This window comes from Danio rerio, chromosome 2, assembly GCF_049306965.1.
Source record: "Danio rerio strain Tuebingen ecotype United States chromosome 2, GRCz12tu, whole genome shotgun sequence".
Lineage (NCBI taxonomy): Eukaryota > Metazoa > Chordata > Actinopteri > Cypriniformes > Danionidae > Danio > Danio rerio.
Genome location: NC_133177.1, coordinates 28,777,501 through 28,792,500, shown reverse-complemented (window position 1 = coordinate 28,792,500; position 15,000 = coordinate 28,777,501). Strand labels below are relative to the sequence as shown.

Below are 15,000 nucleotides of genomic sequence, written 5' to 3'. Positions count from 1 at the left end.
TGTGAACAAAATGTTTGCACTCAAAAAGTGATTTTGGCAGCTTGTTTAAAGTACTTATGTAAAATGAGTTAACACAATTCTTAAGGGTTTTGAGGGGATAACTTATTTGTTTTGTGTTCAATCCACTTAAATTTTTAAAATTAATTAAGTTAACTTAAATGATTTGTGTTGGGACTATTGTTGTCATGATACTAGAATTTTAAAAAGTCAATTTTCCTGCTAACATTTGAGCGCTGTTGAGCGCGTTCGTAAACAGCGCTAATTTGCCATTACTATGTTCACGTGCATGTAAGCTGGTCTGTTTATAAGCTGACAGCTCCGAGTGCTCTGCTGATGAATCGACTAATCTTTATGTCTTTAAAATGCTCCAGTGTCTCTGTATCTGTAGTTACACTCAGTAAACAGCAGTGAGTTTGGTGAACTGATGACTTTCATGACCTTTCACAGTCATTTCTGTTGAGTCCGTGAAAACAATGGCAAATCAGCAGAGTTTTACGGATGTGCTCAACAGCGCTCAAATGTTAGCAATGAATGTTTTTTAAAATTTCAGTACTGATTGATACCAAATTTCAGTACCATGTACCTAGTACATGTACCAACCACCTAGTTGGGACAACACAAAGGAATTGTGTGAAACCCAACATTTTTGACAGTGTAGGTCATTTCATAAGAGTATTTATATAATCAATGATCAAGAAGCAATGCTCTTGCTTAAAATTCATACCAGGTTTAATTTTACTAATAATTCACTAGTAAGTCACTTTGGTGTCACATTTAACATTTGGTAAAATATTTGAAATCATTAGCAGCAAACATGAAACCGTCGTCTTCCTCACAAGTTTAAGTAATTAAGCTCAAGCGAAAAATTAGATTGAGATGAGAAACATCCTGCGAATAAACTGGATCAAGTGATGAATTGGGTGTGAACTGAGCATAATAAACCCAGCAATTAAAATTATAAATATTCATTTCACTTTGTTGCACTAATTCATCTTGAACTGTACATATCCACTGCACATATACATTTGTAATTATGTTCCTATCTATCTGCAAAACTCTGATTATTAACAACAACCTGTACCCTTATTGATTTATTGTAAATCTGTTTATAGTTACAACCTGTATATAATGTTCCTAGTACACCCATCTGTAAATATTACCCATAGTTTTTCTATAATTTTACTTGTACATGTGTCATAACAATAATGTTGAAGATAATCTAATAAGCCACATACTGGTGGTTTAAGTGTTATATTTATTTTCTCATAACAAGCCTTAACCAACAAAGAAGACACAAAATCAAAACTCAACAAAACTTTGTTTAATTACAGTTAGTTAAATTGGTTATTTACCATTTTCAACATTGTGTCCAGTGAGTGTGTACAATAAATGTGCAGGGTGTGATATTGGCATAGGTTTGAGGAATCACCACATTTCACTTGAAATTTGCAACGCTCAGTAAATTAAAAAAAAGAAAAGCTTAATAAAAGTCTTGATCACACACACAAACACACACACTCTTACCTTCATTGTACATGGGCGGGAGGTGGTGCTGGTAGTACTGGTGTGGAGGAATGTCTCCGGGACTGACGGGTGGGTAAAAGGCGGTGTGTGAGTTAGGGATGAAAGGTGGTGGAGCCATGTATGGAGGTAAGTGATGAGTTGGAGAGATAGCAGGGGAATAGCTGGGAGGATAACACTCTGGAGACTGAGGGGTGACCACCACCCTCCGGACCCCTGTGTTGTCTTCCAGCACCTGTAAGGATAGCATAAATGGTTTTACTCATCTGAATTAATTTTCTGTAGCTTGAAATGAGTACTTCAACTTTCACTGACATCTCCTGCTTACCTTTGCCTGTAAGAATTTATTTTTATGAACAATTTAAAATAGAAAACATTGATGCAAAGATCTAAAATGTTAATACAATGTTATGAATAATAAATATAAATAAATAAATAAATAAATAAATAAATAAATAAATAAATAAATAAATAAATGCATTTATTAACATAAGTCTCGGGATAATATTAGGTCTTTGAGTCAGTCCTCCACCTGTCTGACCTACTGGACCCAGGTTTGCTTACGTGTGTGTTTGACAGATCTATCAATACACAGACAGCACAGTGTCAAGAGTGATCAGTGAAGCTCAGATCAAGTTCAGACTCGCTGTGCATTCATGTTGGGAAAAGGTGAGACAGTTTCATTATGCAATTGTATGAGAGACACCGGACTGACTGTGAATATCAAATGGGATCTGAGAAAGGGTGTCTGGGTTAGTGTTATTGAGATACTCATCTCTTCTGTGAGAAAAAAACAAAACAAAACGACCAGACAACCAAAAATAAATTATTGAAAAAACAAAAAAGGGATTATTAGCAATGCTTGTGACTATTTCACTCCATGATGAATAGCTTGTAAATCTCATTTGCAAGACACTTTGGGTAAAAAAAAAATTGTCTGATGAAAGAATAAATGCAAACATAAATGCAATACTTCAAGTGAAGTTTCATAAACTAATTTCAAGAGGAGCACGTGATATGATTGATTGCAGCTGGTCTCACATCTGTAATCATTAGTAAGCCAATCAGATTAATCCAAACTCGCTATAAGTAGCCTGTCTAAAACTACTCCCTTATCTTCATTTTCCGCAGAATATTTTAATTTTACTTCCTAGCTTTGATCTGGGTCTTCAAATGAAGTCTACGATATTAATTTTAAAGAGGATGACAATAAGAATCGGTGAAATCAAAAATTATGTTTAAATTTATATTAGATTTATGACCAAATTTCACATTTTGTCAATCTACATGTTTTTGTTTTTTTAAATAACCTAATCTGTCCAATCATGGTCCACTATTATCTAGATTTTAAAGAGGAATTTCTCCTCAAATTCCATTTCATAATTAATTTTCTGTAAATAAAGTGCATCAAATTTGCATTAGACAAAAGCCTTATTACCATGTTAAGCCATTCCCACTGCAGCACTGGAAGCTAAGTTCTGGAGAAAACAAAGCTGTTATAAGATGCGAGGTGATCATATAACTGCTAAAAATCAGAGGTTGCTATGACTTCAAATTACTCAACAGAGATGATCACAGCTGGCCCGCAGTTTGAGGAGCTGTACTGTTCAATAAAGCTGAATTAGTCTGAGGCTGCTATCAAATGTCTGTCTGGATCCTGGTCTCCTGTTGTTAGATGCCCACAGCTCTGACTGTGCTTCCCGCTCTCAGCTGGCACAGGACTAAACCAAACACAGATACTGTGACCTTTGGACAATTAGCGGAATCCTTCCAATGCCAGGAACAGTAATGGGCAATCAGATAATCAGAGGGCAGGAGTTTTAAATGAAGTGGATTCCAAACACAATTTGCAAAAACTGATTTATAAACTAAAGAACAGAAAAAAAAAATTTTGTCAATAGGAGTTAGAAATGATACATATAATATATATTTTATAATTTTTTGGGACCATGATGGGTTATTGGATTGAAACAAGCCTACTGAAGCACTGAAAGTCATGTTTCATCATAAATAAATAATGGCTATTGACAAAAATTGCAAATTTAACTTATGTGCACACATAAAATATTGCACAAAATATTGGCAAACAAAAGGTCGTTTCCATCCCGCTTCCCGTGGTTCCATTTAAGAGAATATATTTGTCACTTTCTGGGAAGCTTGACATACAGTAATAAAAAATAAAATCATATTTAAGAAAGAGTGGAAACCACTTTATGATTTATGATAGTCATCAAAGGTTATTCAGTACATTTGCATCGAATTCAGTTAAGTTTTATGCACTTTTATTTAAAACTTGCAGACATCTTGGTGTTTCAAATTTATTTATTATTAAATTTTTTATACTCATGGTAGGACTTTTTTATTTTGAGACCATGTCTTTCCCCAATTAAAGAAAATGTTCTTCTAAAAAAAAATTTTTTTAATTTAATTTAATTTAATTTTTTTTTAAATCAAACGGCAACATCCTGCTCTCCCTCACGAAGCTAAGGTGGAACTAAAACTGCAATTCGTCAACCAGCCTTTTGAGGGCTAGCTCCAGAAACTGCTGATGTTCACTGACCGCCAAGCTAAATTGGCCATTTTTACAGCTGATAAAAACACGTTTGCAGTGTGGTACAAAAGATAGTTTTGGTGCATATGGCTAATATTACCATTCATGATAACTGTGAGGTGGTGAACTCATTCGTTTCATTTAAATTAAGTCTGCATAATTGAGGGCCTGGTTAGCCGCTGAACTCGGCATACAATATATATATATATTATAATTTTATTTCATTAGCAGATAATATGTAATATTATCAAGTGAGATCCTTTTCCCAGGTGAGTAAAATTCGTATTCTTGAAAATTCCTGAACAGTTATCTGAAATGTTGTTGTACGGTGTTATGCCTGGACTTCCTTAATAACCTTGAATTTACTAACAAAGACAATATTTGAAATATTTGGAAGTAATTCATGTTTTCATCCTGTAGAAAAACGTCATAAGAAAAAAAGCTTAGTGGCTCAATGTATTACAACTAGGGTTGTAACGGTATGAATTTTTCACGGTATGATAATCGTCTAAAACAATACCACGGTTTGACGGTTTCGCGGTATACGGTATGTTACAAATGTTACAAAATAATAGAACAGTGAAGCAAATTTGACTTTTTCCATATAATATATTTTTAGTTACTATAAACACCACCACTTACAATGAACAAATAAAAATAAGAAAAAAATAAATAATGTGTCAAAGTCCAAATAAAGTCCAAATAAACATGGTGCAAATCCTTAGTAAAAAATAGATATAAATATTTACTATACTATACATAGTATGCAATGCAGACAAACAGCTGCATCTTCATTTGCGTCTTTTGAAAACAGCAAGAGCAGCAGTTCGTCTTTGCCGTGTCACTGTTTTGTCATGTTTCTGTGCTGCTGTGCATGCAAAAGTACTTAGTATGAGAATTATTTCATGCAAAACTTTTTTTTTTTTGCGTTTTATTTAGCCGCGCATAAATGTATGCCTATCTCTCATTCCGTGTTGTTCAAAAAGCTTGGTCCACAAACAAAAGCGAAACCTATGCTTATTGGTTGTGATATAGCGAGTTTGAACCAATCTGGGCATGGAGGAGGGACAATGCATCAATGTATCATGTCTGATTTGTCTGGAGACACAGTGACGAGCGTTTCTTTGTCAAATCAGCGTTGTCAAATGTTGATGACGTAACCGCACTGATTCCGGAGCCTCTGAAAGTCCGCGAATGTTATGTGATACAGCACTGGAAAGCTGAGATTCTCTTCTTTATGCCAATCTTTGAATTGTATGAATCGGATCAGCGGATCAAAAGTTATTAATCATTTAAGAGCAATACTTATTTTTAGCCGCGGGCGGCTGTCTCGGTCTTTAATGGTTAAAACCGTTGATATGCAATTGTTCATGGTATGATAATCGTGCACGTTCAAATCGTGGTAAACCGTCATACCGGTATATTGTTACAACCCTAATTACAACAGTGTTTTTAAAAGACCAAAGAAAATGTATCAATATAGTACATAATCAAGCACATTTGGTCAGAACACAAACGAGTCGTATTAAGCGTTTCTCCCGAAAAACAAACAAAATGGCTACGTTTGGCTATGCCCACTTGTAGCCTCATTTGCACGCTTGAAAAATATCTATATTTTTTTAGTCTATGGTTTTTACACATCTGTAAACATACAGTTTTTGAAATGCAGAAGGAATTATATATGTTCCACATTTAATGACGCTCCTTTTTAACTCTTGTTTTCTATAAAAGAGAGGGAATAAGAAAAGTGCATGATCCCTTTTTTATTTTCCTACTAAAATACAAAGTACAGTGGCAAAGTATAGAGCAATTAGGAAACTCACTTTAAGTAAACAAAAGCCTAATCTTTAGCTTTCCTTTCTGGGAAACGGCATTACAAGATAACAACAACCTTTATTTAAATTATCTCCTCGCAAAATATCACCCCAACTTTCCTTGACATTTTCACTTGTATTTACTTAACGCTTGTCACTCCATGACATTTCAGAAGGTATTTGCATCTTTTGCTCGGGTATTAAAACTATTCCACGAGTCATCTCCATTGTGCCCTTGAGGACAAATCTCTCAGTAACAGTGTAAAGTGATCAATAGAAACGCATTGTAAAAGTTCTGAAAACACTGCAACCTATTTTTGGTTCTAAACCTAACAGGGTTAGGAAACTCAAGCCTAAATACACACGTTCTTTCAATCCTGAACCATAGACAAAACACAAATATTCGTAATAACTTCAGCGTACAGTCTGAAATGGTGTTTGTCAGCTTGTGGGTTGAGTCTGAGGTGTGGATGTTGAACTATAAATGAAGACATAATGAAACCACTAGGCTCCAGGCCCAGAGCCGCCGCTGCTGCAGAGCTGATTGTAGCTCTCCGACAGCTACTGGTCAGGGGTCTGCTTTCATGTCTGGCCGATCATGAGCAAGATAAGCATTACAGTTTGAAGAGCTTGTTCCAGATCAGCACTTGCTACATATTGATTACTCCTCTCATCTGCCAGATAAGAACCACAGTGCGGTTTGGAATGATGACAGATTCGCGTATAGTGCCCGATGGATCGTAATAGAACTGTAAGAGCCCTGTACAGACAGGTAGGTCTCACTTGCTAAGGTGAGAGAATGGGAGGTTGTCGGTTCTTTGAGCATTATTGATTTTTTATTTTTTTTTTGTTTCTCTGCAAAACATAAAACCTGCAAACACACTGTCATGTCAAGTGTTGGACTATAGAAAACTCAAGTTTTTTGTTTTTTAATAAATGTTTATACAATGCAAAATCACAATCTGTCCTGCAAAAAAAAAGAACATTTTTCACTAACCTCACACAGCCAGATCAATATAGTTTATAGCTTAAAATAAACTTTACAATTAAAGAATCATAACAGTGTATTGCTATACCTCACCTGTGGGCATAGTGTCAGAGTTATCAGATGCTTATGTTTTAATTTGTGTTTATTTTATTATTGAGAGAAAACAATGGAAATGTTGCTTTCAACAGTGTGGATTGTGTGGAGGGATGTACGTTAACAATATGTTGCTGCCATTAGGGGTGTAATGGATCACAGTTGATCCATGATTTGAATTACAGCCCATGGCTCAGAACAAATGTGACCCATGGATTGAAACTTTTTTTTTTTCTTTAAGCCTAAGTTTTTAACGATCACTGAGAGATCGCCTCTCGCATCATTCAAACAACATGTATGAATGCATTTAGGCTATCCTGTAAAATATAATGATGACGGAAGAAGTTGTGGAGGGTTATTAGGGATGTGGTGGGTTTCTTACAGTAGGTTAAAGGTGTTTTCTGTCATTACTTGTTTAGCATGCATTAATGCATTCAGTGTAAGCTGTACAATAAATCATTAAAAGATCAGGATCTCAACACCCACACAACATAAATTATAAATGATGGTGATTTGCATGTTTATTATTCCTTCAAATCGTTGCATTAAAATCGGTGTTTGAAAAAACAAAAATCAAGAAAAAGATTCAGTCTTTAGTCTTTAATGTTATTTATGAGGTTAAAAACAGACAAAAAACACAGAAGTACTGGGAGAACAGTTTATAGTTAAAAAAAAAAAAAACACTGATGCTTATGGCAAAGATTAAAATCACAATCATATGCATTTAAATTGACGTTCAATAATGAAAGTTGTAGGCACCAATTATCTTATTCAACCAAAAGGTGGTGTCAACCAGCCATCAAAATATGTCATTGAATAATTCTTCCAAAATGACACATCTAGCAATGAAACATTAAGACTTATGAGTGAAAAACTGATTCATTTATTAAAAATTAAGACTAAAAATAAATATGAATTGCACAAATTATGTTAGATTTATTTCGACATTTGGCGCCATCAGCAACCATAGTAGTAACAGTGAATTTTTCACAGTACTGAAAAATTTAACAATCATTTTTATTCAGCTGATTATTTCTTCATTTTAATTTTAATAAAATTACAGGTTCTGTTTGTTAAAATCATAAGTATCCTCCCCTTTTGGCTAATCTGAAAAATGGTCCGTTCTGTGACAAAAAAAAAACAAAGTGATCCGTTACACCACTAGCTGCCATGGCACCTTTTTTTTTTTTTACTTTATAATAATAATGAAATAAAAATAATGAAAAATCACTTGCTTTTTAGTATATCAGCATGTGAAATCCTGCATGTTGATTTTAAGCATGAGTAATCAGTTGCTGACTGCAGTTCACTCAATTACCACTGGTGTCACTAATAACAAGGGTTTCTTAATTCTTCAAAGAGCAGCTATATTTCCTCCCCAAAATTATAAGAAAACGTACATGCATGCACACGCTTTTTCCTATCCCAAGATATAATAATAATAAAAATACATATAAAGGCCTTTATTAATGATATTACTTTTAAATGATCTCAACATTTGTATTTACCTGGGAGATGTAGCCTGGAGGCACATGAATGGGTGGGATGGATCCATTGGGTGACATCATGGGAACCTCTGCAGGCCCTGTGTGCACAGGAGAAGAAAGAAAAGTTCAGATTTTCAAATTTACCTCAGTGTATTTGAATGTTCAGTGTGGTAAACTTGTACTAGAATCACAAGTAAAATGGCAATCAACTCTTCTAGTTGTGTGCAACCTTTTCTTTATGAACTGAAAGGCTAACACTACTTTAGCTTGTGAATAATTGTTGCATTTGTCTGCTGCAAGTTGCTTTAGATCAAACTGAAACATAAATATTTACAAACAGAACCAGACTTTGGCTTAAAATGTCTATGATGTGTGTTTTTCATCAAATCCTGTGAAGAACGTTGTAAGAACTGTGCTTGATTGCACATTCTTAATGCTGATAAGCACCAAACCATGCATTGCTGAAAATGCTTATGAATAGATATCATTCCATCCTCACTGGAAACAGGCCTTAACTGCTGGATACCAACCAGCAATGGATAAAACATACAAATAAACAAAGCGAGCAGGCCAATAAAGGCCGCCCTACTTGGCACAGCACAGAGGGCTGTGGGTAATGGAACTAAAGCAGTCCAGACAGAGCGTTATGGAGCACTGGAGAGGACTCAAGCAGCATGGAAACTCTCAGAGTGCCTCTCATCAGGCCTGATTTACAGCACGTTCATTCTCCACAATCCCAGTCTCGCTTTCTCTTCGACTGATAGAAATCACAGTTCACAACAACTTACGCACCTGTCTGAATACTCGTATCAAAATCAAACAACTCTCAGACTAGAGAGCACATTTGTAGGATTTGTTTATGCCATGAAGTTTTTAAGTGCGATAACAAATATATAGACAGCATGAAGGCGTAGTTCAAGCAAAAAAAAAAAATTCTAAATTTGTTAATTAAAAATGCATAATTTAGTCCAGCACTTAAAGTAAAAAATAAATGTATTATTTAATTAATTAATTTTAAAAAATGTGTATAGGCTAAACTGAAAGACTGATTGTTCAAAAAAAAATGCCTTAATAAATTACCTATTACTTTTTGGTCTGTATGTGTCTGCTTGACTCTAAAATTGCCAGTGACCATTGATCAAATGCATTTAATAAATCACAAAGCATTGTGAAAACTTGAATGCTATACTAAAGAAAAGAGATGTAGACTACATTTTGGATGGCCTGACAGTAAATAAAGGACCAGGAATTGTTCATCTTTGGATCAAGTATCCTTTTGAAAATAAAAAATTGATCATTTAATTAATTAAGACTTCAGTTCCGTAGCTTGATCTTAAACAATCCTGAATAAATCATTCACTAATCAGTTTAAAATAAACCAAACTCATATCCCCCTTCAGTCACTTTTAGATTCGCTGGAACAAATACATTCAAATCCAAGACAAATCCAAATTGTGTTGTTGACTTTTCCACTGCGGTCTCTCTCTGCTCACAGTAGCGGTGGTCTGGCTAAACCTGGTAAAGACATCGTCCCCCCCTGAGACAGAGGCAGTCAGCTCTGCTATGCTCTGGCCAGTATAAATCACAGGACGGGCTGTAATGAATTCTACAGTTCATTCTTCATTATCTGCCAAAAGCTATGCACAACAACATCACTAGTCACAACTATGTCATATCCTAAAGGAATATTCCAGACCCACTCAACTGGAACAGTTTTCATAAAGAGGCACTAGAATAAGACTGAAATGATGGACAAATCTATCTGAGAAGATGTTACACATGTAGTGTGAACATGGTTCTGTAAACCAACATAATGAGTGTAACAATATCAGATTTTCAGCTGGCAGTCATTTAGTGACGCTGGGGGAATTGAGTGGATTAGTTCTTTACTGTGCTCCAGATCTAGTCAAACGGTTGTAACAGAAAAACAGAAAATAACAAATCTTCTTCAGAAAGTGATGTAGTTACATACAGAAAGCAAATGTTATTAGCTTCAGTACATTTACCAACAAAACAACAACAAAGCCCAACTACAGCTACAGCATGCAACAGCTGGGCTCCGAAAGTAAAACTATGGGTACTTTTAGAATTCATGCATGCTACGAATTAGTATATACTACATAGCTCATACATTTGCTTTAGTCTACTATAGACTTATACTGTATAGCATGGAAAAAGTTGGGTTGGGTTCTAACAGGTTAGGTTGGAGATTAAATTCTTAAGTCTAAGCAACATTTTAAAATTCTAGTTTTATTAAAAGCTTTTTCCAGTAACAACAAGACTCCAGCTGTAAATCAGGCAACATGTGCCTATTGTGTTTTATGAATACAAATACTACTGGACTATTGACACAAAACAATTGCACAAGTAAGGGATATAGCATTTATTTAATTCCACTTGCAGAATAAACCTTAACATCAGCAGCCAGACATGAAGCGAATAATTAGTTTTATGTCTACTTGCACACAAAACTAAACCAATCAGACTAAACATTGACAAAACATTGATGCTTGAGCTGTAATCAATTTCTAACTCTTAAAAGAAACAAAGTTGAGAAACAAAAACACACTAACCGGCTTTATTATTCAGTCACAAGTTGGTGTCAAATGGTCAAGAACACTGACATGAATTACAAGCATATAAATATGGATATGAATCTACACTATCTGACAAAAGTCTCATCATTGATCACAGTTGCCAGTGCAACAAATAATAACTTGACTTCTAGTTGATCATTTGGAAAAGTGGCAGAAGGTAGATTTCACTTATGAATCAACTGTTGAACTGCATCCCAATCATCACAAATACTGCAGAAGGCCTATTGGAACTCGCATGGACCCAAGGTTCTCACAGAAATCAGTCGATTTTCGTGACGGAAAAAGCATGGTTTGGGGTTACATTCAGTATGACGGCATGCAAGAGATCTGAGAGTGGATGGCAACATCAACAGCCTGAGATATCAAGACATTTATGCTGCCCATTACATTACAAAGCCACAGGAGAGGGAAAATTCTTCAGCAGGAAAGCGCTCCTCATACTTCAGCCTCCACATCAAAGTTCCTGAAAGCAAAGGTCAAGGTGCTCTAGGATTGGCCTGCAGAGTCACCAGACATGAACATTATTAAACATGTCAGGGGTAAGATGAAGGAGGAGGCATTGAAGATTAATCTAAAGAATCTTGATGAACTCTGAGAGTCCTGCAATAACACTTTCTTTGCCATTCCGGATGACTTTATTAATTATTTGGCGAGTTATTTGAGTCATTGCAGACATGTACAAACGCAGTCTTACAAGCTCATGGGAGTCATATTATACAATATTAATTATTTTTCCACTGCACCATGACTTTATAGTCTATATTGTATATTATTTCTGTTAAGTGACAATACTTTTGTCTAAGCAACGTCAAACCTTACTGTCCTAATTAAACTATTTAAAATCAAGGCATGATCATATTTTATTTTAGTAAAAAAAGGTAATCTATAGGCCTTTGCATTTCATATAAGCCACTTTTGATACCGTGATGATCAACTAGAAGTTATTATTTGTTGTTCATAAAACTTGGATAGGCGACAAGACTTTTGTCAAGTTCTGTACTTACTGAAAAAGTAAAAGTGATTTGAAGTACACCGATTGAGCCAGTGCAATAAATTTAGGCAGCTGCTATCAAGGACATATCTAGGAAATGTTGTAATTTACCAAATCAAATATTCTAGAAACCCATGTAATAGCTGTAATTATTTATAGTTGCTTGTAGTCAACTACCTTTTCACAGGATCAAGCTACCTCTGCTACCGCTTTCCAAAAATTGCTTGCTGTAGCTAGCAGCTTTTTGTTAACTCCAAGCAGCGAACTACATTTTTAGACAAGAAGAGCTTGATTATACATTAAAAGGAGGATTAGTTTGCTGTTCAGAAAACTACAGTTTCAATGTGTGAGGTGATTAGAAGACTTGCTGAGATAAAACTTTTAAAGGTAAAAGCTTGTGAACATAATTAAGGAAAACTCACAGGGTAACGGCATATCAGGAGGGGTAAAGGGCTTTTCAGAAGCTGTTTTTCCAGTAACAGCTAGACTCCAACTGACTTCAAAGAGGCCTTTTTGGTTAACTGGTGAGAACAGAGGAGGAGTGCTTACTGGAAGTGTATGTGTGTGTTTGTGTGTAGGTAGGTACGTGTACGAGTGCTGCACAACAGGAGCCCTGTGTGTGCATAGCCCCAGATGGTGACCTTGCTAGCAGAATAAATCCTTGTAGAACAAATTAGTCTATGATGATAAACACAAACGGGCTGTCAGTCAGAGCAAAGTCGAATGAGTTGGCGTTTGCAGGTCGCCTGTGTTTATGTGGGTATATGAAAGTGTGTACGTGGGTGGGTTTTGCAGTTAGACGCAAGTTGTGTTTAGCCATCTTTACTTAACTAGTACAAGATATCAAGGTCTGTCCTGTGTACACTCACCCACATACAAGCACAAACACAGCTGACACAAATGAACTAGAATCAATTGAAATAAATAACTCCGCAGACAGACGGGGAGAACTGTGGCCTCTTCGGATTATTCCTACCGACGTAAAGGAAACAGTTTTGGGGTCAGTCCAACGGTGTGTGGCGATCTCAAACATCTTGAACTAATAAATAAATGATGTCTGTAATAAATGATACAATTTTCTCTCTTTGTAAGCCTCGGTGAAAGAAAATTAGGCAACTAGCGGTGGAAAAAATATCAAATAGTGCTGAGGAGGGTTTATTTCTCCAGGCTTGGCGACAAAACTTTAGCCGAAGCGGTAACGGCAAAACTGTCAAGGGATGAGAGACAGTCGCCATTTGACATGAGAACTGTTTGTTCTGCAGTATCGCCACAGAATACGTCTCACCACACGCCACATGCTAACAAAAAACGTTTATTGTGGCACTCTTTAAAGCACCTTGGTCTATAAATTACATACATTTAAAAAAGAAGTAAAAAGTAGTAACTAACCAACAAATCTAGACCGTAAATAAAAAATAATAATAAAGAACAGGGGCAGCAAAGTGGCGCAGTGGGTAGCACAATCACCTCACAGCTAGAAGATCCCTGGTTCAAGCCCCAGCTAGGTCAGTTGGCATTTCTGTGTGGAGTTTGCATGTTCGTGAGGGTTTCCTCTGGGTGCTCCAGTTTCACCCACTGAGAGACTAGTCACTGGGCAGACATAAGCCGCGTCTATTGTGAATCGAATTTGACGTGCGAATGAACTGGGTAAACTCAAAATGTTCATGCATCTATTTACATGAGAATAGCACGATTTATCCGCTAGCGTAAACGCAGCACAACAACGATTTGTAACTTTCATTTAAAGAAATATATATATTTTTTATCATTCAGTTACTGTACTTCAATACTGCTAGACTTAGGAAAACGATGAAACACTTTAGTTGTATCTTTTTCCTGATTGTATTTATAGATTGTTATGCATGAAAATACTCAACACATGCAAATACAGAAATGCACTGCAAACAGTAAAAGACCACATTGAAAATGTGTGGAAGGACCCCCACAAGATAGATTGATAGATTTATAGTTTGTTTATTAGATTTTATGAAGATGCAAATAGTAAACCCAATTCATCAACCTCTGACTAAACAAATCCATACAAATACCCGCAACACATGCAAATATAGAAATGCACTGCAAATAGCACAGATCATAATGGAAAATGTGTCGGGGGACTCCAAAAGGTTTATAGACCGTTTAATAGATTTTATTGAGATGCACTTACACTGCAGAATCATCCCAATCGATCTAACATTATAAATTCTTTACAAATAGAGATATTAAGTCATCTGGTGAAATTGTATTCATATCGCATTATATATCACAAAACAAGAAATGTCGCAATATCATGCAGCCCTAAATTGGGTTATTCCAAACTCCCAATAAACAGCCCATCTTGCCTTTCTCCCTTATCTCCATTTTTCCAAGACTCCACTCATCCACCTCACCTCACCCTTTTCCTCATTTACCAGGGGGAGCTCTCGAGAACTACCTGATCTCTTACCCCACCCCACTACATGCTCATTGACCAGGCGGGAGCCCTGGGCTGAATTATCTCTGAGCTCAGGGTTTGCTCCCCAAACCTGTCATTAATAAAGCAATATTCAAGTGTAAACTCTTGAAATAAAATTATTAAAAGTTCAAAGAAATAACAAATATCACGGTTAATATATGGGAATTACACAAAGGCTTACATTAAAATTTCAATAAAACATTAATGTTTGACAGCAGTGCACATTGTATACATAATGCAACACTCTTCTTTCTCATGTTAACCATGGTCCTGCCAGAAATTTTTTTTCCTTATGCTGCTGTTTCTAATGTACAAACTGGAAAGAGGAAGCTTGTATATACCATGAGTGACTACATACTCCAAACTGCCCATGTGTGTCCAGCACATGACTATGCAGAGAGGAAGTGAAAGGCTCTCTCCTTTAAAGTGAAATACATTATTCATCCCTTCATTCATCTCCAGCGCAGCACCTTGGGGAGCTGCTACACTTTAATGAAGTGTTG

At 35.9% G+C, this 15,000-nt stretch overlaps 1 protein-coding gene across 3 annotated transcripts in view; it reads right to left on the bottom strand.

Moving 5' to 3' along the window:
* Positions 1–15,000, bottom strand: part of fndc3ba (fibronectin type III domain containing 3Ba) — a 230,683-nt gene that overhangs the window by 87,543 nt on the left and 128,140 nt on the right. For all 3 annotated transcript variants that reach the window (XM_005163404.6, XM_073920500.1, NM_001159832.1), the window contains 2 exons: positions 8,476–8,552; positions 1,525–1,756 (listed from right to left, as the gene is read on the bottom strand). In XM_005163404.6, the coding sequence (XP_005163461.1) occupies positions 1,525–1,756; positions 8,476–8,552 (309 nt within the window). The remainder of the gene's footprint in view (positions 1–1,524; positions 1,757–8,475; positions 8,553–15,000) is intronic.